The sequence below is a fragment of the Phascolarctos cinereus genome, unplaced genomic scaffold, assembly GCF_003287225.1.
Source record: "Phascolarctos cinereus isolate Bilbo 61053 unplaced genomic scaffold, phaCin_HiC Scaffold_2;HRSCAF=192, whole genome shotgun sequence".
Lineage (NCBI taxonomy): Eukaryota > Metazoa > Chordata > Mammalia > Diprotodontia > Phascolarctidae > Phascolarctos > Phascolarctos cinereus.
Genome location: NW_027555625.1, coordinates 361031777 through 361052118, shown reverse-complemented (window position 1 = coordinate 361052118; position 20342 = coordinate 361031777). Strand labels below are relative to the sequence as shown.

At 43.1% G+C, this 20342-nt stretch overlaps 1 protein-coding gene across 1 annotated transcript in view; it reads right to left on the bottom strand.

Annotated features, from left to right (window-relative positions):
- Positions 1–334: 334 nt before the first annotated feature.
- The window catches only part of DEGS2 (delta 4-desaturase, sphingolipid 2), a 67647-nt gene continuing 47639 nt past the window's right edge, over positions 335–20342 (bottom strand). Inside the window, exon 3 of the mRNA XM_021007331.2 lies at positions 335–3009. Coding sequence (XP_020862990.1) covers positions 2863–3009 — 147 coding nt within the window. The 3' untranslated portion in view covers positions 335–2862. The remainder of the gene's footprint in view (positions 3010–20342) is intronic.

The following is a 20342-nucleotide window of genomic DNA, read 5'->3' as shown; positions in this document are numbered from 1 at the left end:
GTTCCTGATTCTTCAGTCATGGGCTGACTGTCAAATCAATACCAGGTCATCCAGTTGCATTTAGTAGCAAAGGGGAGAAATGTGGTTTCCTCCTTCTAGATTTTTATGGTCTTGTTAGTAATAAATTCTTAAATTATATCTAGCCCCTCCTTATATGTAGCCCCACCCCAGTCTAGAATGTAGGGTAGGAGGAGAACAAGGGGGAGTCTAGACCCAGAGAAGAACATAAGCGCCACAGCTATTCATCTTAGGTTGGAAACAAAGCCTCAAGGTCATTCCCTCCCCATCCCACCCTCCTCATAAGTATATCCCACAGACATGGAAAGCCCAAGACTGGATTTAATGATTTTATTTTATTTTAAGTCCAAATAACTTTCAGAAACACAAGAGTTTCAAACATTTATCACATTTGTTTTTCACAGGACAGCTCTGGTCAAGGGCCTCATGGGCCAAAGTATCCAGTGGAATGGCCCATAGGTCAATTTGTTGACATTTTCCCTATCCCCTCATGGCTGATGACCCTGAGAATGAACTCCAAAGAATTTTTGGAAGCTTTTCTGAAAAGCACAAAGTGATATATAAACATAAAAGAGAACATTAGACTCACAAAATATCAAAACTGAAAGGGAGCTTGGACTCATGGAATATAGAATGTTGGAGCTATAAGGAGTTTATTAACAAGGTTTAGAGGTTTGGATTGACTCATTCATAGTCACCCAGCATATTAGTGGCAGATCTGAGAATCAAACCAAGGTCCCTTGCCTTTTGTGACTGGGGACATTTCACCAGGAAGTTTGGAACGTATCCACAAGAATACAAATTCTATCTCAAAGGCTATTTCTTCAGTTGCTGAGAAAAAGCCCCTCCCCTTCAGCACTCAGGTGTCACAGTAGCATCTTTTGGGGAGCAAAGGAGCAAAGTTGGCTCAAAGGCTCAGGTTTACAAGTCTCTGAGCCTTGGGGTCCCCTGCTCCCTATGCCATCACAGTGGCCAGTCTACTGTTGGCAATGTGGGAAGAGGACAATAAGGAGCCAAGACCTATTAGAGGTTTCGAGTCTCATAATGCTAGTGGAGGTCAACCTTCCTGCCCCCTTAACCCAGCAGACCCCAACCTGACCAGGGGTCAGATCCTCTCAAGAGCAATCCTTTCCATATTTCTTTACCCTTCAACATGGACGGGCAATGGACCCTTCTAAGCAGCTGGTCTTCAAGTAAGAAGAGGTGCTTTCTTTCGTCTGGCAGCTATAAATCATAATAGGCTGTTTAGAAATCCTAGGCAATATTGGGAGAAAGAGATGAAGCCTGGCCAATATCAGAGTTTAAAGACTTTAGTCATCATAGAAAGGGAATGCCTAAGGCAGCCCTGGAACTCCACAATTATCGAATGTCAGTGCTGAAAGGGGCTTTAGAGATAATCCATTCCAATCATGTAATCTCATAGATGAGTAAGCTTGAGGCCCAGAGAGGGGAAATTACTTGTTCAAGGTCACAGAAAGTTCTAATGGCAGGGCAGGAATGCCAGCTCCTGCCTCTGAACCCAACTCTGTCCACATCACCTTTCACTGGACTTAAAATGATCCTGCCCAATGTTCCTTCACAGAAAAACTGACTTGTCAGGGGGCTCAATTTGCAGGGGTTAGGGTGCAAAGAAGCCTCTGTTCCAAGAAGTGGGCTGATGTCTATGACCACCCAACTACCCAGGAGTGACCTAGGTAAAGCCACATCCACCAGCCCTAGGGGTCACAAGTTAGGGGTAAGGGAGTGGTATGATATGAGAAGACACAAGGTACCCTGACTCAAATATGTCTCTCCCTTTTCCACTGAGTGCCTGCTACATTGCCATTATAACTTCATTACTTGGAGTCTTTAAAAAAATAAAATGCCCCTATTCAAATGATGATACCCCCAGGAAGCAACGTGATAAAATAGAAATACGTTGGCAAGAGATTTGGGGTATTCTGGTACCAGATGTGCCAGCAGAGGGAGTTTATTACTGGAATTCTCTGGACCTCAGTTTCTTCACTGAAAAAATGAGACCTAGATTATGTCTAATCCTGCTCCCCATCCCCTCCCCCTGCAAGGGCTCTGATATCCTGTACTAGATAAATCCAAGGTCCCTTCCAGCACTAATCTTCTGCCCTAGAGATCAGCTGTGGCATGTGTTCAGAAACAAGAAGCCAAAAGCACTGGGGGAATGAAAATGCTGAAGAACCAGTTCTTCTGCATGGACCCACATTTTGCATGATGCAGAAAAATATTAATAATCCAAGAACAGTAAAAAGACCACCCTCGGGGTCCTTTAGTGAGGAGCCACAGACCATCCCTGAGCAGAGTTAACATTCTCTCTTCTCTCCCTCCTCCTCCTCCTCCTCCCTACCCCCTTCAGGATACTGGATCACAGAATTTAGAACTGGAAGGAACCTTCAATATCATCTGCCTAGTCCGACACTCCCAGACCAGCTCTGGGCCACAACACAGTAAAAGTAGGAGAGCCAGGACTCAAACCCTGATCTCCTGACTCAAAATGAAAGTTCTTTGGCTGTTACATCAGTGCAAAAGGGAAATCATGTTTTTCCTGCTCTCCTGTTTCTCAAGACTGAAGCAAAAAGTCCAGCAGGTCATAGGATCTGGCCCCCAGCGCAGGTTATAATGGGAGCTCCCTGGAGGCAGGATAGATGTGGGTGGGGTCTGTTGTTCTTGCTCTGTTTTAAAAAGGACACATGCCAATATTTTGGCCATTTCAGATAACCAACTCAGGTTTTATAGTTCACATTGAGGACTTCTGGGCCAACCTTTTTTTCCAAGCAAGTTAGGTTCCTAAACCTGGCCCAAGTTGACCATATCAGTTGAATGGAAGGTAGATTAGAAGTCTTTCGAGGCCTTCTTGTAGATCCTCTTTATCCTTGAGGCAGGCCCCATGGTGTCTTTGAAGACAAAATCCCAGAGAACCTGGATCCAAGAATGGTGCTGGGGGAGGTTGTCATAATACTCAGGGGCAATTTTCCGCACCTGGAGAGAGAGAGAGTTGGTCAGAACCATAGAATGCTAGAGATGAAAAGAGTTTAGGGAGGGGTGGAGAACCTCTAGTGTGGCCACATGGGGTCCTCAAGTGTGGCCCTTTGACTGAATCCACAGGTTCCTCACCCCTAGTTTAGAGACTATAGGATTGAGAGCTAAAAAGGACTTTACTAATGACCCAGGTCATCATTTTAGAGATGAGACCCTAGGTCACACACAGCCAGTAGCAAAGTGAGACCTCAACACAGCTGTCCTGACTTCTTGTATCATTTCTGCTCTCTCCCCCAGCTGACTTCTGAGACAGGTTCACAATCTACACTGGCAACCAGCCAGTTTCCCAGCAGGAGTCTCAGTTTGATCATCTATAAAACGGGGGAATGTTGTAAGGAAAAATGCTTAAAATCTTAAAGCACTCTAGAAATGTCAAGTGCTATTATTATTATTATTGCACATTGAACCTTAATACACATGTATATCATACGTAAAGGGAAAACTTTTATCATACCTCCCTATGTCCAGCCCTCTCATATCTATGAGGAAATAATAGAATCTACATTCAACTCCCTCGCTTTACCTGTCCAATGTAACATGACAAGATGGTAACCAAACTGGGGCTAGAACCAGGTTCCTTAATTGCTAGTCCAAAGCCCTTCTAAAGCAAAGATTGCAAAAACTGTGCATGAAGCTACCAGTCTCTACTCCCCTCTATAGCAGTCTTCTCTTTCAATGTAGAAAACATAAGACTTTGGGAGTATGATGGGATGGAAAGGTGGTTGGAATTTGGGGGAGGTCTTCAGGATCTAACCCAGCAGTGGAGAACCTACAGACTTGAGGCCACTTCACAGAACAGTTTAAATTCAGTCAAAGGGCCGCACTTGAGCACCTAGAGGGCCACCGGTTCCCCACCCTGAGCCAGCCTATGAACTAAGGATTAGATTTGTCCTGCATGGCCCCAGAAAGCAAGACAATGAACAGTGAGTAGGAGCTGCAAAAAAGGGTTAATGTAACAGACAGAGCTAGCCTCGAAGTAGAATGGCCTGCCTTGGGACACAGCACTTGGGACCCTACCACTAGAAGTCACGGATGCTGGGCAGTGGAGGGGGAATTCCTACTCAGGCATAGGTTGACCTCCGAGGTCTATCTCAACTCTGAAATCCTAATTCCTTATGTACTTTACCCCAACATACCTACTCAGATGACACCCTGTTCTCAAGGCAAAATGACTGGTCTCCAACGTTTTATACACCAGTGGAAATGATCCATTTGTATGTCCTGTAGTGGCCATGTGGTACAGCAGAATCAGCACCCACCTTGTAGTCAGAGTACTTGGGTTTAAATCCCACCTGATGACGTCCACCTATGTAACCTAGCACAAGTCCTTATCTCCCTGGGCCTTAGTTTCCCCATATGTCACATAAGGGGGTTGGACCAGATGTCCTCTGAGAGCCCTTCCAGTTCTAGCTCTACGAGCCTATGAGCCCCCACCCAAGGGAGGTTAACCTCTGAGTAAGAAAAGCTTGGCACACTCATCCTTCCTTCTCTGTAGCTTCTAGAATCAGAGAACTGTAGCCACTGCCTAGATCATCAGCACACAGAGTGGTCCCCAAGGGGCCTGAGATGTCCAAGTGACCCCTGATTCATTGGCCCAAGCTTGACCTAGAAGTTCAAAGAATATTGAAATAGATAACATTTAGAGCATTCTGTACCATCATATAGTGATAAGAATACTGGATTTTGGAGTAGCTAGGTGGCACAGTGGATAGAGCACCAGCCCGAGTCAGGAGGACCCAAGTTCAAATCCAGTCTCAGACCAAACACCTGACACTTACTAGCTGTGTGACCCTGGGCAAGTCACTTAACCTCAATTGCCTAAAAATTAAAAAAAAAAAAAGAATACTGGATTTGGACAGCTCGCATTTGAATCAGCTCTTCTATTATGAGAGCTTAGGCAAGTATCCTCTCTCAAGGTCTCGGTTTCTTCCTCTGTCCCATACCAGTAGCAGCAATAATTCACATCATATAGCACTTTAAGATTTACAAACCTCTTTCCTTACGACACCACTTTAAAGTATGATAGTATTTGCTGTTGTTCAGTTGTTTCAGTCAAGTCCAACTCTTTGTGACCCCATTTGGGGTTTACATGGAAAAGACACTGGACTGACTTACCATTTCCTTCTGCTCATTTTACAGATGAGGAAACTGAGAGAAACAGGGTTAAGTGACTTGCCTAGGGTCACACAGCTGCTAAGTATCTGAAGTTAGATTTGAACTCAGATCTTCCTGACTCCAGGCCTGGAGCTCTATCTACTGTACCACCTAGCTACCCAATGATGGTATTATTATCCCCATTTTAAGATGGAGATATTGAAGCCCCAAGAGGTATAATGACTTGCCCTATGCAAATAGTTGCATAGCTAACATCAGAATTCAAATGTAAGTCTTCTTATCTCCAAATCCAATATCTTTTCTACTTCATAACGTCAATGAGGACTTTGGACTAAGTAATCCCCGAGGTCTTCCCAAGAAAGCAAGTGATACAGTGGAAAAAAACATTGGACTTGGAGTCAGAGAACCAGGGTTCAACAATAATAAGTCACATCAAAACTCATATCAATGCAATGACCAATCTTGACTCCTTTGAGAGAGGGGCATGCTATGGATATGGAATGCTACAATGTGTTTTGTGCCACTTATTGGGAAGTGACAATGTCATGTGTGTGTAGTTGTATGTGTTCGTGTGTATGCATTTTAAGCTTTGGATTTTAGTTCCTGGACCTGACATTGACATTTACCTGACAAGATCTTGGGTCTCAGTTTCCTTACCAATAAAAAGAAAGAGTTTTACAGGAAAATGATAAATGTTGGAGAAGATGTGGGAAAATGGGAACACTAATACATTGCTGGTGGAGTTGTGAAATGATCCAACCATTTTGGAGAGCAATTTGGAACTATGCCCAAAGGGCTATAAAAATGACCCAGCAATAGCACTTCTAGGGCTACATCCCAAAGAGATCAAACAAATGGGAAAAGGACCCACATGTACAAAAATATTCACAGCAGCTCTTTTTGTGGTGGCAAAGAATTGGAAATTGAGAGGATGCCCATCAACTGGGGAATGGCTGAGCAAGTTGTGGTATGTGAATGTAATGGAATACTATTGTGCTATAAGAAATGATGAACAGGCTGACTTCAGAAAAACCTGGAAAGACTTATATGTTCTGATGCTGAGTGAAGTGAGCAGAACCAGGAGAACACTGTACACAGTAACAGACACATTATGCGATGACTAATATTGTTAAACTGAACCCTACTCAGCATTACGAGGATCTAAGACATCTCCAGAGGCCTCGGGATGGAAAATGCTGTCCACATCCAAAGAAAGAACTATGGAAGTCGAATCGCTATCACTTATTTTTACCTTCTGTTGAGTTTTGTTTCCTCTTTCTGATGGTTCCTCCGGTTTTAATTTTTACTTACAACTTCACTAACGTGAAAATATGTTTAATAGGAATGTAAATGTAAAGCCTATATCAGATTGTGTGCCGTCTTGGGGATGGGGGGGAGGAAGGGGGAGAAAAATTTTCAACTCAAAAGCATATGGAAGCGATTGTTGATAAATCAATAAATTAATAAAATTTTTTAAAAATAAACTAAAAAAAATTTTAAAAAAGAGTTTTAAATAACTTGCATGATCTCCCTCTCCGAGGTTGTTACAAAGAAAGTACTTTGTATACCGTAAAACACTATATATGAGAGTGTTATTTCCTACCTATGTGACCTTAGGCAAGTCATTTTGCATCTAGGTGCTTCAAATTCCTCATCAGTAAAATGAAAGGACATTTGAGGAGCCTTTTCAGCTCAGAATCCAGAATGGTAACTAAATTCCCTTTGACGAGAACAATCACCCTTCCAGATTGAAGCCCCCCCCCAATCCTACCCTTCCAAGAGGATTCCAAAGGAGCCACCTTTCACTCTGGGCTTCCCCCGCCCTTCCCAACACCCTACCCTGGCCTCAAGGGAAACTGGGAACGCGGTTTGGGAATCAAGAATAGAATCTGGACCACTAGGGAGTTCACTTGCTTGCTTCTGGATATCTCGCTACTGGATCCAGATGGCTACAGAGCAGAAAATGAGGCACAGCCCTCCCTCACTTAAATCCAATTCACTTGCAAGTCCTGGCATCACCTCCCTGATTCTAGAACGAAGGACAGACAACAACAACGACGACAATAATAATAACAACAATCCTGCTGTTCCAGTCTTTTCTGTGGTTTCAGTAGGTGTTGGTGTTCCCAGCTTGATCTGCCTCAATGCTGAAATTAAAGCAAGCCCCTGGGGCCATTACTGCTTCCTTAGGGAGACTATTTTGACTGGACAACTGAAATAACTCAGCTAGGAGGAAATTTAAAACAGAATTTCATCACAAGCGGAAGAAGACTTCAGAGCTCCCAGAGGACTACACTGTGGTCATCTTTGGCGTGACTCTTCCCCTCCCCTCCACCTTAGCACCTAGCCTAGGGCTAGGCAGAGAACAATAACTATTTCACAGATAAGGAGAATCTATGGGCTGGAAACCAAAAAAAATTTTTATAAGTTCAACTTCCTCATTTTGCAGATGAGGAAGCTGAGGTCCAAGAAGGGTGCTGTGACTTGCCCAAGGCATTCGGCAAAAGCTCTCTCATATGCCTGTAGATGAGACAGGGAGATTGAGGTTGGATAACACCACAGCATGAGAGAGATTCAGATTCTGAGAGTTGAAAGGAATCCTAGAGGTTTCCAGTATTAATTAACAGGAAAAGCTGATGTTTGTAGTCCCTGATTTGGCAGGACCCTCTCCCCCTCTTCATAATGTCTTTGACAAGTAGTCAGATTACTAATTCCATAATTAGGTATTCTGGCCATTTGAGAAAATTCAGATACTTTTTTTTTTTGGTGAGGCGGTGGGGTTAAGTGACTTGCCCAGGGTCACACAGCTAGTAAGTGTTAAGTGTCTGAGGCTGGATTTGAACTCAGGTCCTCCTGACTCCAAGGCCAGAGCTCTATTCACTGCACCACCTAGCTACCCCTGAGAAAATTCGGATAAAAGGCAGAAGGAATGAGATGGGGAGCAGTGTCTAAGGTCTGACCATTCCTGTGTGTGACTGAGGACAGTGGTCACCAAAGTTGAGAAGGATGAGGAACTGGGAGAACATGGTACTCAAGGGGACAGGGTTTGGGGTAAAGAAAACTATGAGCCAGGCACTGAGGTAGTAAGTAGGAGGAAGTTCCATAGGTGAAAACAATAAAAATCTGCATTCAAGATACAGTGAATTAACAAGGGGAAAAGGTAGCTGATGTTTGGTCTCCTTTCTCAGTCACTGGGTGATAGATAGCTTGACTAGCGAGTGAATTGAATTTAAGTGAGGCAGAACTGCCCAAAATCCTCAGCCTCACTCCTGCCTCCATCATGGAAGTCCAGTGGCAAGATGATGGCCTGAAATGCAATGGGTGGCCTTAACTTTCAAAATTAAGGTCTTTCCCAGGTCTCCGTTAAGTGATGGAGGATGAAGAGTGGCCACAAGGTTCATGCCAATTTCTCTTCCTTGCCCTATGTGTCAGCAATTAAGAAAAGGAAGGCAGTCTTAAGGAGTGAGCACCAGAAGAAAACACCAATGAGAGGAAGAGATCTAAGCTGAAGATGTGTTTGATTACCAAAAGGGAGGGTCCCACAGAGCACAGTGAAAAATGAAGGCAAAGGAGCATGGCCTGAGGATGGCCAGCCAGTGTTTCATTTATTCATGAGAGGAGCTAATACTAGCAGGTCCCCACTAATCTATTCTAAAGGATTAGGGTTCACCTCCTTGTTCCTGAAAGTTATGCTTCCCTTAATGCCGTCCTAGATGACATTAAGGATTTTTGTCTGCCAATTCACACTGCTGACTCATATTGAGCTTGCAGTCCATTAAAACCCACAAATCTTTTTCAGCTAAGACCCGGTCAAGCCTCCCCATCTTGTACTTTTGACATTTTTTTAAAATCCCAACAGCAAGATTTTATATTAATTCCTTGTTAATTTGATCTCATTACATTCAGCTCCCTGCTCTATCTATCTAGTCTCTGATGATCTTGGATTCTGATTCTGTCACCCATTGTGTTAGCTATCCATCCCATGTTGATGCCTGTTATCTGCAAATTTGACAAGAATGCCATTTCTGCCTGTATCTAAGTCTAGGGATGTTCTAGCTTGTCAGTGATGCCTACAAGTGAACTCTGATGCTCCAGATGTGATCTGACCAGGGCAGAAGACATCTGGACTAACAACACCTTCATCAATCTGAACTCTAGATTTGTACTAGCCCAATGTAGGATTACATTGGTTTTCTGGCTGCCATATTGTACTGTTGATTCAGACTGAATTTAGGGGCCACTAAAATCCTCGTCTTCTTCATATGAGCTATTATCCAACCATGCTTGCAGTTAGGTGGGATTGGAACTGATAGGATTAATGCTAATAGCTCAGTGTCAACCTGGACAGAAGTCTCTAGAAAATACCATTACTCTAGAATAGATAGTCAAGATTTTTATCAGTGACCTAGATAAAGGCATAGATGGCCCAAAGCTAAAAGGGGTAACTAATGTATTAGATGGCAGAGTTGTGACCCAAAAAGATTTCAACAAGTTAAAACAACAGACTTAAAAGATTAAATTTTATGTGGGAAAAAAAGTAGCACCCTACTTTGAAGATTTAAAAAAAAAATCAATAGGGTATTGGAGGTGTTCTAGGAGATGCTAGATGATATCTTTTTATGTATGTCACAGAGGGAGTGGGAATAGGGGGTAAATTATTTTTAAGGTACCTCAAAATACAAAGATTCTAGGAGTACAAGATGAAAGAGACACGTCACCAGGTAAATTTGGAACTGGTGGAATTAAGGCTAATGGCTTGATGTCAACTTGAAGAGAAACCTCTAGAAACCACCACAGTACTGTGACCTCTTTGGGAATTTCCCACCCAAGTAATCAATTTCTAATTGTTTACCACTAGTCTTCAAAACTCCACCTCAGCCTCATCTCAGAAGAAAGGGAAGCAAAAGATGCGGGTACTCCAGAGCCTTAATAATAAAGCCAGTCTTCCCAGTACCCTAGTCTGCATCCAGGCTGGTAAATGAGGGCACTGAAATCAGCTAAACTGGGGAAATTGGCACACAAGTCACCTGACCCTTCTTTTTTGGTCTTCCTTTGCTGGATCCTCTCCCAGATCATGACCTCTACCCATATGTGTCTTAGGCCCTCTTCTCTTCTCTCTCTATACTTCTTTACTTGGTGACCGCATCAGCTCCCATGGATTTAATTGTGCCATCTTTACGCTGATGATTCTTAAATCTACCTATCCTGCCCCAAATTCTCTGCTGACCTCTAGTCTCACATCTCCAACTGCCTTTCGGATACCTTAAACTAGATATGTCCAAAATGGCACTTTTTATCTTTCTGCCTAAAACCTCCCCCCTCTCCTGTTCTGTTGCTCAGTCATTTCAGCTGTGAATGATTCCCCATGACCCCATTTGGGGTTTTCTTCGCACTGGACTGGTTTGCCATTTCCTTCTCCAGCTCATTTACAGATGGGGAAACTGAGGCAAACAGGGTTAAGGGACTTGCCCAGGGACACACAGCCAGTAAATGTCTGAGGCCAGATTTGAACTCAGGAAGATGAATTTTTCCTGACTCCAGGCCCAGCACTCTGTCCATTGTGCCATCTCCTACCTTCTCCATTACTGTAGAGGGCAACACCATCCTCCCAGTCCCTCAGGCTTAATTTCAATACTGATCTCATTATGCTTGGACTTGCCATACATGAGCCAAACTTTACAATTATTGAGGAAGAATTCAAACCCAACAAATCAAAACCATGTGGTCTTTGTAATCAGCTCAGCACGAAATCAAGGACTATCAGGGTTTGCCAAGGGAAAAACAGGGAGAGTATGATCAGTTTGAAGAAAGTCTTCCTGCTTCAGAAGGAGAATTTATCTACATTCTGCTAAATGTGCTTCATGAGTATTTAGAAAGAGAATTAATATGGCCAACCTGCCATTTACTTTTTTTCTTTTCTTTTTTTTTTTTTTTGCTAGGCAATTAGGGTTAAGTGACTTGCCCAGGGTCACACAGCTAGTACATGTCAAGTGTTTGGTCCGAGGCTGGATTTGAACTCAGATCCTCCTGAATTCAGGGCCGGTGCTCTATCCACTGCACCACCTAGCTGCCCCTTGCCATTTACTTTTGATATTGAGAGGCACATCCAGGCCTGGGTTTTCATGTGTTTCTTTGTGGGAAATGGCTTCCTTTCACATTTGCCATCTTTGGAGAGTAGGGAAGGAGCAATTGACCATTTAGTTAACATATACAAAAATGTGGTATATAAAACAGGGGGTAACCTTACAGGTAAATCTAGGAAGCATCCAGGATTCCTCACTATCTTTCACCCCCCTCTTACACTTTTGCAACATCTCTTGAACCTACCTACCCCCCACCCCTGACACTGCCATCACTCTAGTGTAAGCCCTCATCATCTCATATATTGATTACTGTAGGTCTGCCTGGCTCAATTCTCTCCCCATTCCACTGCATCTGCCATTCAGCCACTAAAGTGACTTTCCTAAAGTCTGATCATGTCACTCCCACCCCTACTCAATAAACTCCAGTGGCTCCCTATTGCCCCCAGGAGGAAATACAAAATATTCTGTTTGGCAAACAAAGCTCTTTATAACCTAGCCCCTTCCTACCTTTCTGGTCTTCTTTTACCTTACTCCCTGACCCCTGGCTATTCTACAAACAAGACCCTCCATCTCTCAGCTCCAGGCCTTTTTTTCTGGCTGTCCCCCATGCTTGGAACACTCTCTCTCTTGCACTCCAACTACTCCCTGGTTTCCTTTAAGTCCCAACTAAAATCCCTTCTACAGGAAGCCTTTCTCAACCCCTCTTAATTCCAGTGCCTTCACTCTGTTAATTATTCCTATTTATACTGTATATAACTTGCTTTGTATATATTTGTTTGCATGTGGTCACCCTATTAGATTGTAAGCTCCTTAAGGTCAGGGAATGTCTTTTGCCTCTTTGTTTTTTTTAACCCCAGTGCTTAACACAGTGCCTGGCACATGGTAGGTGTTAATAAATGTTTATTGATTGATTGATTGGACACCAGCTTGGGACTTTGTCAAGTGGCAGCCTTCGAGGATCCCAGAGCACTCTTTGGGGAGCCAAGTCCACCCTTTTCAGGGGAGGATAAAATGAAGGAAAAAGATTTTGTCATCCCTCCTCTTACGGACAAGAAGACAGCTGAGAAAAGCCAACTCCTTGTAGTTTTAATGACAGGAATCAAGTTAATTTGATCTGATTTGGCCTCTCTAGAAGGGGTTCTCAACAAGCGTGGTGCACCAGGATGTATGCATGTTACACTTGTAATCTCATTCACATGCCTCAGTCTCAACTCTGGTATTGGCCCCAATTCTTCTCACGAGCAAAAACGGTTAAGAGTAAGGTTGTAGAGACCCACTGGTCTCAAGACTTACAGCTGACTCGGCCAAAGACTTCTCTTTAGAGCCCAGACCTAAGAGTCAGGAGAGCTGGTTCTACTTCTGGCTAAGCTATTAATCTCCTGTATGACCTTAAGCAAGTTTCTTCCTTTTTTCTGGCCCACAATTTCTTCATCTACAAAATGGGGCTAGCAATCACTACCCTGTCGAGCCTCCTTCACAGGGCGGCTGTGAAGATGAAATGAGATAAGACCTAGAAAGGCATAAATCGGAAGTGTAAATTATGCTTACAATTACCATCATTTTATTTTGTCTAATTATACCCTTGTTGTGAGCTGCTGGGGGCATGGGGGTGGTGAGGTGCTCTCCATTTTGGAAGACTAGTCCTATTTTTCTGAATTTTAATCAGCCGCCAAACAAGAATGAGAAGTATCCTAGACCCTTAAAAGAAATTTCTGCTCTGGGAGATAAGGAGAGAAGAAAGCTATATGCCAGAGGCCTCAGTAGTGCCAGAGATTGGATTTCTTCCCAGTACTCTGTTTCTTCAAGTACAGATGTTTACAAGAGAAGGCTTTGTACACTTGCCCAGCTAAACCAGCCAAAAGAATTTTTCTAGCAATCTCCCCCCACCCTCACCCAACTTAAAACACAGCCCTGTAAACAAACAAAAGGCCCAGTGTCTCCAACTGAGCAGGTCAGCAAGGAAACCTTCAAATTCAGTTGTTTTGGTTAGGTCTGAAGTTGAGCTCCATAGGCTTAGTATATAAGACATGCCATCAATCTGGGACAGTTAAGGGTGGGGGGAAATATCAAAGAAGAAAAGTTCTACCATTAAAATAAGCAACCTCTTCCACCCTAGTTATGCTAGTCTGAGAGCCAAACAGTACAGAGGGATGAGTATCACTACCCATCTCCCACTTGCTTTAAGAGTCTCAGAACCATAGAACATGGAATGTCAGAACTGGAAGGCACCCAACCCACAGTGTAGGGTTATTTCTTTTCTGCCCATGGATTTCTCTTCCTCTAAGACAGGAAGGGGAACTACAAATTCCATGAGCTTCTTTGATTTCTTCTAAGAGAGGAAGAAAACTCCAAGAGTTTCCTTGGCCCATACCCCCTGAAGCATCCAGAAGCAGGCCAGGTCAGTGGGAAAAAACACTGGGTTCAAGGCATAGTTCTGCCCCTTAGAATAATGCTTCAGGACCTTGCATTTGTTAGCAGATTGCTTGCTAGAATACTGAAGATAATTGAAACACTGCGAAAGTTTGGAGAAGTAGCCTCCTAAAGGCAGTGTTGGGACTTTTCCAAAGATCCCATTGTTTTCTCTCCTTGAGAATCAGGGAAGTCCCCATTTGGTTGGCTGCAAGGCTATTTATTAGAAAGCTTAGCATGAAAACACTAAATGAATTTCCAATTCTGGAACTCAACTTTACTCAGGGTTAAGCTATTGGTCAAAGAATCAAGGTTCATAGAAACTCCGCAAGGTCAGTCTATAATTTCCAAACTAAAACTCGGTAGAACACAATCTACTGGAAGTTCTCATCCCCACCCCCAGCCCGAAGTAAATTAGTCTGCTTGTGGATGAAGACACCTAATTCCCTAATAATAATCTTTTGTACAGCTATTCAACTTTCCTATATTGAGAAGAGAGGGACAGCAAGGTGGCACCGTGAATAGAGTGCCGGGCCTAGATTCAGGAGGACCAGAGTTCAAATCTGGCCTCAGACACTTACCAGCTGTGGGACCCTGGGCAAGTCACTTAGTCCTGTTTTATCTCAATTCCTTGTCTGGAAAATGAGCTGGAGAAGGAAATGGCAAAACCACTCCAGTATCTCTGCCAAGAAAACTCCAAATGAGGTCACAAAGAGTCAGACATGAATGAGTCACCAAACAACAACGTCGAAAAGAAGCAAATGTTTGTAAAGACCAACGAAAATAAAGATACTAGGACAAAGAACATTCTTATATGCATCCCCAAAGTAGGGGTGACAATATACATTCCACAATTGGAAAAATACAGATAGACAAGTATATATACCCTATAGTATATGTGTGTGCATGTATGTATACACACACATATGTGTATACACATAAATTTATGTATATATGCATATGTATTTATATTCTGCAGTTCAAAATATACTTATTTACTGAAGAGTCTATATACTTATTTGTATAAAGCTTATTATTATTATTTGTATAAAGCGTATTTGTCAGTATCAATCTCAGGCAGACACTACAAATACACAATAATTTGGGCCCAAAATTGAATAAGGAAGAAGGGAATAGGACAGATTGTCTTTGGAAAATCAAAATTTTTTTTAACAGTTGCAGACTGCTCCTTGAACAAAGGTCCATGTTAACCTCAATACTGTACTGCCACTGATGAATGGTTACAAATAATAGAACACTAAATCACTGGAAATTTGAAAATGAAGATTACCCAGAGAGCAATGAAGAAATGCATCACAAGTTGTGAACAAGCTGTTTTGTTACTGTTGTTCAGTCATTTTTCAGTTGTCCAACTCTTAGTGACCCAATTTGGGGTTTTCTTGGCAAAGATATGGGAGTGGTTTCCTTCTCCAGACCATTTTACAGATGGAGTAACCGAGGCAATCAGAGGTTAAGGACTTGCCCAGGATCACACAGCTAGTAAGCATCTGAGGCCAGATTTGAACTCAGAAACTCCTGAATCCAGAGCTAGTGTGCTATTACAAATGCAGAACTATGAAGGGCAGCCAGAAAACAAACTATCCTCCAAGCATAGTATCCATAGTTGGCATGGGGCAGGGCAGGATTCCAAGGAACCCACAACCAATCCAACACCAAGCTAACCCAAAAGCAAGGGACTGAAACAAAGAGAAATTGGAGGTGGGAAGGAGGGCAGAAGGGAAACACAGAAAGAGATGACCTCCAAAGGGAATGAGCTTCCCATCACTGCTGGTGTTTAAGTGGAAGTTAGATAACCCCCTGTGAGTGATGTTATAAGGGAGTTTAGTTATTGGTTGAACTAGAAACTACTGCGATCCCTTCCAACTCTCAGATTCTGTGATTCTATAAAGGATGGACAGAGAATTCACAGAGAAGGATGGCAGGTTTAGAGCTGGGATGACAGATGAAGAAACTGAGTCCCAGAAAGAGGTAAAGTGACTTACCCAAGATCACACAGGTAATAAGTGGCAGAGTTGGGATGGGCAATCAGAGGTTTTGGAGCTAGAAGGAACCTTATCTACTCTAATCCTTTCATTCTACAGAGAAGGAAACTGAGGCCCAGAAGAAAGAAGTGGCTCTATGTAAATGGAAGAGGCAGGATAGGAGCTCATGGCTCTAAATTCAATGTTCTTGCTACTACTGTATGCCTTGGGAAAAATTTAAGAGGAAAAGGGAAGGACTGAGAGAAGCCAAGGACTATAGCAACCTTTAAATTAAACACAGCTAGGCATCTAGGTGGCACAGTGGATAGAGTGCCAGGACTAGCATCCGGAAAAACCTGAGTTCAAATCCAGCCTCAAACACTTCCTAGCTATGTGACCCTGGGCAAGTCACTTAAACCTGTTTGCCTCGGTTTCCTCATCTGTAAAATGAGCTGGAGAAGGAAATGGCAAACTATTCCAGTATCTCTGCCAAGAAAACCCCAAATGGGGTCATGAAGAGTCGGATACAACTGGTACAACAGTATCACTGAAGAGTCAGATACAACAACCACAAACAATGACCATTTCATTCCTCACTTAAAAGGCCGATTCTCTGAGCAGTGGAATTAGCTGGATTAAGCAACGAAGAATTTAAAAACTAAGGCACAAGCAACATGTACTATTCGTCATATTCCCTCGGTTTGGAGCATTTCTCTATCAGCCTTAAAGCCTCATGATCCGATTTTGTCCTTGTAAGGACTGTTCGTTTGAACTCTCAGGCTCTGGGTAATCATCCACGTTCTTTCATCAGCTTGGATGGACTTAACCATCATTCTCCATGCATATCTCTCTCTGTATATAAATATATAGGGATATGTAGATTTTATAGATATGTGTGTCTCCCTTCTGCCTCAGAATCCCTCTTTCTTCTTTTAAGACACAGCTCAAGCACCATTCTCTGCATGAAGCCTTCCTCATCTACCCAACTTTCCTTCTAAACTACATTTAAGTAGTTTGTATATATTGTATTTATTCATTTAACATTTAAGCTGCATACATTTATAATTGTGCTTGTCTCCTCATCGGAATATAAGCTCCCTGCAAGTAGGTATTATTTCATTCATCATATCTGTATCCCCAGTGCCTAACACATACTTCTTGCTCAGCCAATGCTGTCCATGGGGTTTTCTTGGCAAAGACATTTGAGTGGTTTGCCATTTCCTTCTCCAGTGGATTAAGGCAAACAGAGGTTAAGGGACTTGCCCAGAGTCACACAGCTAGTGTCCAAGGCTGGATTTGAACTCAGGTCTTTCTGATTCCAGGCCCAGCATAATATCCACTGAACCAGCTAGCTGCCCCTGCAGCATATAGGAGCACTTAATAAATACTTTTTGATGGACTGAGGTCAGTTCAACTCAGATTGAGTCCTGCTTGTAGGTCTAATTACCTCACTTGTCTCCAAATCTATATGGTAAGAAGTATTTCTTTATATCAAATTGGGAGATTAATAATAATAATAATAATAAATAGCACTTCCATAGCACTTTAAGGTTAGCAAAGCATCTTACATATTTCATCTCATTTAGTCCTTACAACAATCCTGTGAAGTAGGTGCTATTAATATCTCCAGTTTACAGATGAGGAAACTGAGGCTAAGTGACTTGCTCAGAGTCACATAGCTAGTAAATGTTTGGGGCAAGATTTGAACTCTGGTCTTCCTGTCTTCCTGACTCCAAGTCCAGCACTCTATCCACTGTACATAAAAATGCATAAGGGCATCAGGAAAACGCAAAACAAAATACCACTCAAGATCCCTGTGGGGTGGTTGGCTTGGGGGTGATAGAGCTAGCCAGTGAATGGTGGTGAAAGGAAAAAATCCATGGTGATTTTGTGGTATTTGAATTAGGCTTTAACAGAACTGGTAGAAATTTAAGAGGTTAAGAGGGGGAGGAAGGACAATCTGAGCATAGAAAACATTGTGAGCAAAGGTATCAACGCCAGCCAGGGTAGGGTATGGAGAACAGTCCAGTTTGGCTAGAACATAGATTACGTGGGAGAGCAGACCTGGCATTGGCAGCATAGCCATAACTTTCTAATGTTAGTAAAACAAAAGTGGCAACTTAAAATTAAAACATGCCAACGTGGCACAGTTGATAGAGTACGGGACTTGAGTCAGGAGACTCATCTTCCTGAACTTTCTAGTTGTGTGATTCTGGGTAAGGTGGCATGGGGCCAAGGCCATGGCAGAGGGTGAAGAATGATGAACTTTCCCCCTGACTAGATGAGGCCAGCCTCCTGACTTATTCAGTCAATGACTCACAGGATTTCCTTACACTAACAATGTACTACATACCTTACACAGGACCCCCTCACAGGTGACAGGTGCCAAAGCTGGCCAACAGGTTTCAGATCCCTCAGGAGAGCAACCCTGCCCAGGTTTAATAAGTAACTCACTTGTCCTCAAAGGGAGCAGGGTGAGGCCCAGTATGCTGGGGGAGGGGGGGAAGGGAATACAACTGGAAAGGGAAAGGGGTATTGAATATAGAAGGCAGCTTTCAGAAAATACACATATGGGGGAAAAAATTAAATAAATTTTAAAAAATGAAAAATTTTGAAAAAAATTTAAAAAAGAAAATATACATATGGGAAGCACCCAAGGTTTAGAGCAAAGTTCTCAGGTACACCATAGAAAAAGCAAAGAGTGAGAGGAGAGTCCAGGAGAAATTTGTCAAAATGCTGCTCCCGGATCCAAATTTGTTGCCTCCAGCTCCAAGTCAAGAAAAGGCAAGCACAAGAAGAAGTCCTGGTCTGTGAGCCAGGAGACTTGGGTTCCAGTCCTGCTTGCCTATATGACCTCTGGCAAATCATTTCTCCACTCTGAACCTTTGTCTCTTCATCGTTAAAACAAAGAAAATCCATGGAGGAGTACAGAGAGAGCTATTAGGGCCTGCTTCCAGTCTAGGCCCTTCAGCCATCAGTGAGGAAAGTAACCCCTGTGTGGAAAAGGGGACCACCAACTTCACCACCACCACCCACCAGCATTGGACAACTGCCATTTATAGGCAAGTAATCCCAAGAGCTCCAGGAGTGGAAGCACCCCATCCCAAACCACTGACCCTGCTTCCTCCCCTGCCCCCCACGCTTAGCCATCATCCGGGGAAACAAAACGGCTACTGAAAACCCAGAAAAGAAAGTTCTTACCACCAAGGTCCTTGGCAAGGTCAAATGGTTCAGCATCAGAAAATGATACGATTTTATCAGTGGAAATGGCATTAAAGAAGCATTATCATCTGCTTTGTCACTGCCCCATGACAACCATGGGGCCTTTCCATCTGACTTGCAGCAGAAACCTCCTCTACAGGTTTTCTCCTCCTGGTATATAGGGACTGTCCTCCTTTTCTATCTGTATGCCCCAGCACTTAGCACAGTACCTGGGCATTCAGCCAGCACTTAATAAATGCTTTTTTCATTCATTCATTGTTGGTGAGATTTTCATGAAGTTTTTTAAATTTAAAAAAAAAAGACATAGAAATTTTAAAAATTACTTTGACACTTAAGGAGCCGTGACTTCTATCGATGTGTTTAGTAGATGATCTTACTGAGTTGCTGTGGCTAAAAAAAATTCATCCCCAGGTAGTCAACCTTCTGGTGATGAGCCTGTCTGACTGAAAATGAAAAATAATCGATGAGCTAGTTAATAAGTAAAACTCAGCCGTTATGTCTGCCTCTTCAAATCTATTAGTCATAGCACGGATGGGTCAGTGAGGTGGCACAGTGGATGGAACACTAGCCCTGGAGTAAAGGGGCCCTTGAGTTCAAACCCAGCCTCAGACACATACTAGTTGTGTGACCTCGGGCAAGCCATTTAACCTCCCCACCAAAAAAATCACAGCATAGGTGACCCTGAGCTCTCAGAGTCTTATAAAAAGAACACCAGCTCTGGAATTGGAGAAAAGTGACTTTAAATTCTGCCTCTACTCCATCCTAGGGCAAGTCCCTCAATCTCTCAGCTTCCTCATCTGTAAAATCAAGGGGCTGGCCTGGATGACTGACTGCCAAAGTTTCTTCCAGCTCTCAATCCAACGCCGGTGTTAGTCTGAGGATCGAAAGGAAGAAAACCAGATCCCTGCCACAGAAAATCTTAGACTCCATTGCTCCAATCCATTCTTGATATGGCCAAAATAATCTCTCTAAGACGTGAACCTGAACGTATCGTTTCTGCTGCTCACAAACCTGCAGGGGTTCCCTATTGCTTGTAAGATAAGATATAAATTCTTCGGTCTAGTACTTAAGCCTTTCCATAATCGGCCTCTTTTAACTCTTTCAGCCTTTATTTCAGTTGGCTATCATTCAGGAACCCTAGAGGTGGTTAGGTGCCACAGCGAATTGAGCACTAGGCCTGAAGTCAGGGAGACCTAAGTTCAAATAGGGCTCAGACGCAGTGTGGCCCTAGGCAAGTCGGTCAATCTCTATCTGCCTCAGTTTCACGCCCTGAAGACTGAGATCCTAATGGCACCTACCTCACAAGGTATTTGTAAGTACTCAGTAAGCATGTTTGATGCTGTCATTTGGTCATTTCAGTTGTGTCTGACTCTTTGGGGTTTTCTTGGCAAAGATATTTGCCATTTCCTTCTTATGCAGATGAGGAAACTGAGGCAAACAGGATTAAGTGACTTGCCCAGGG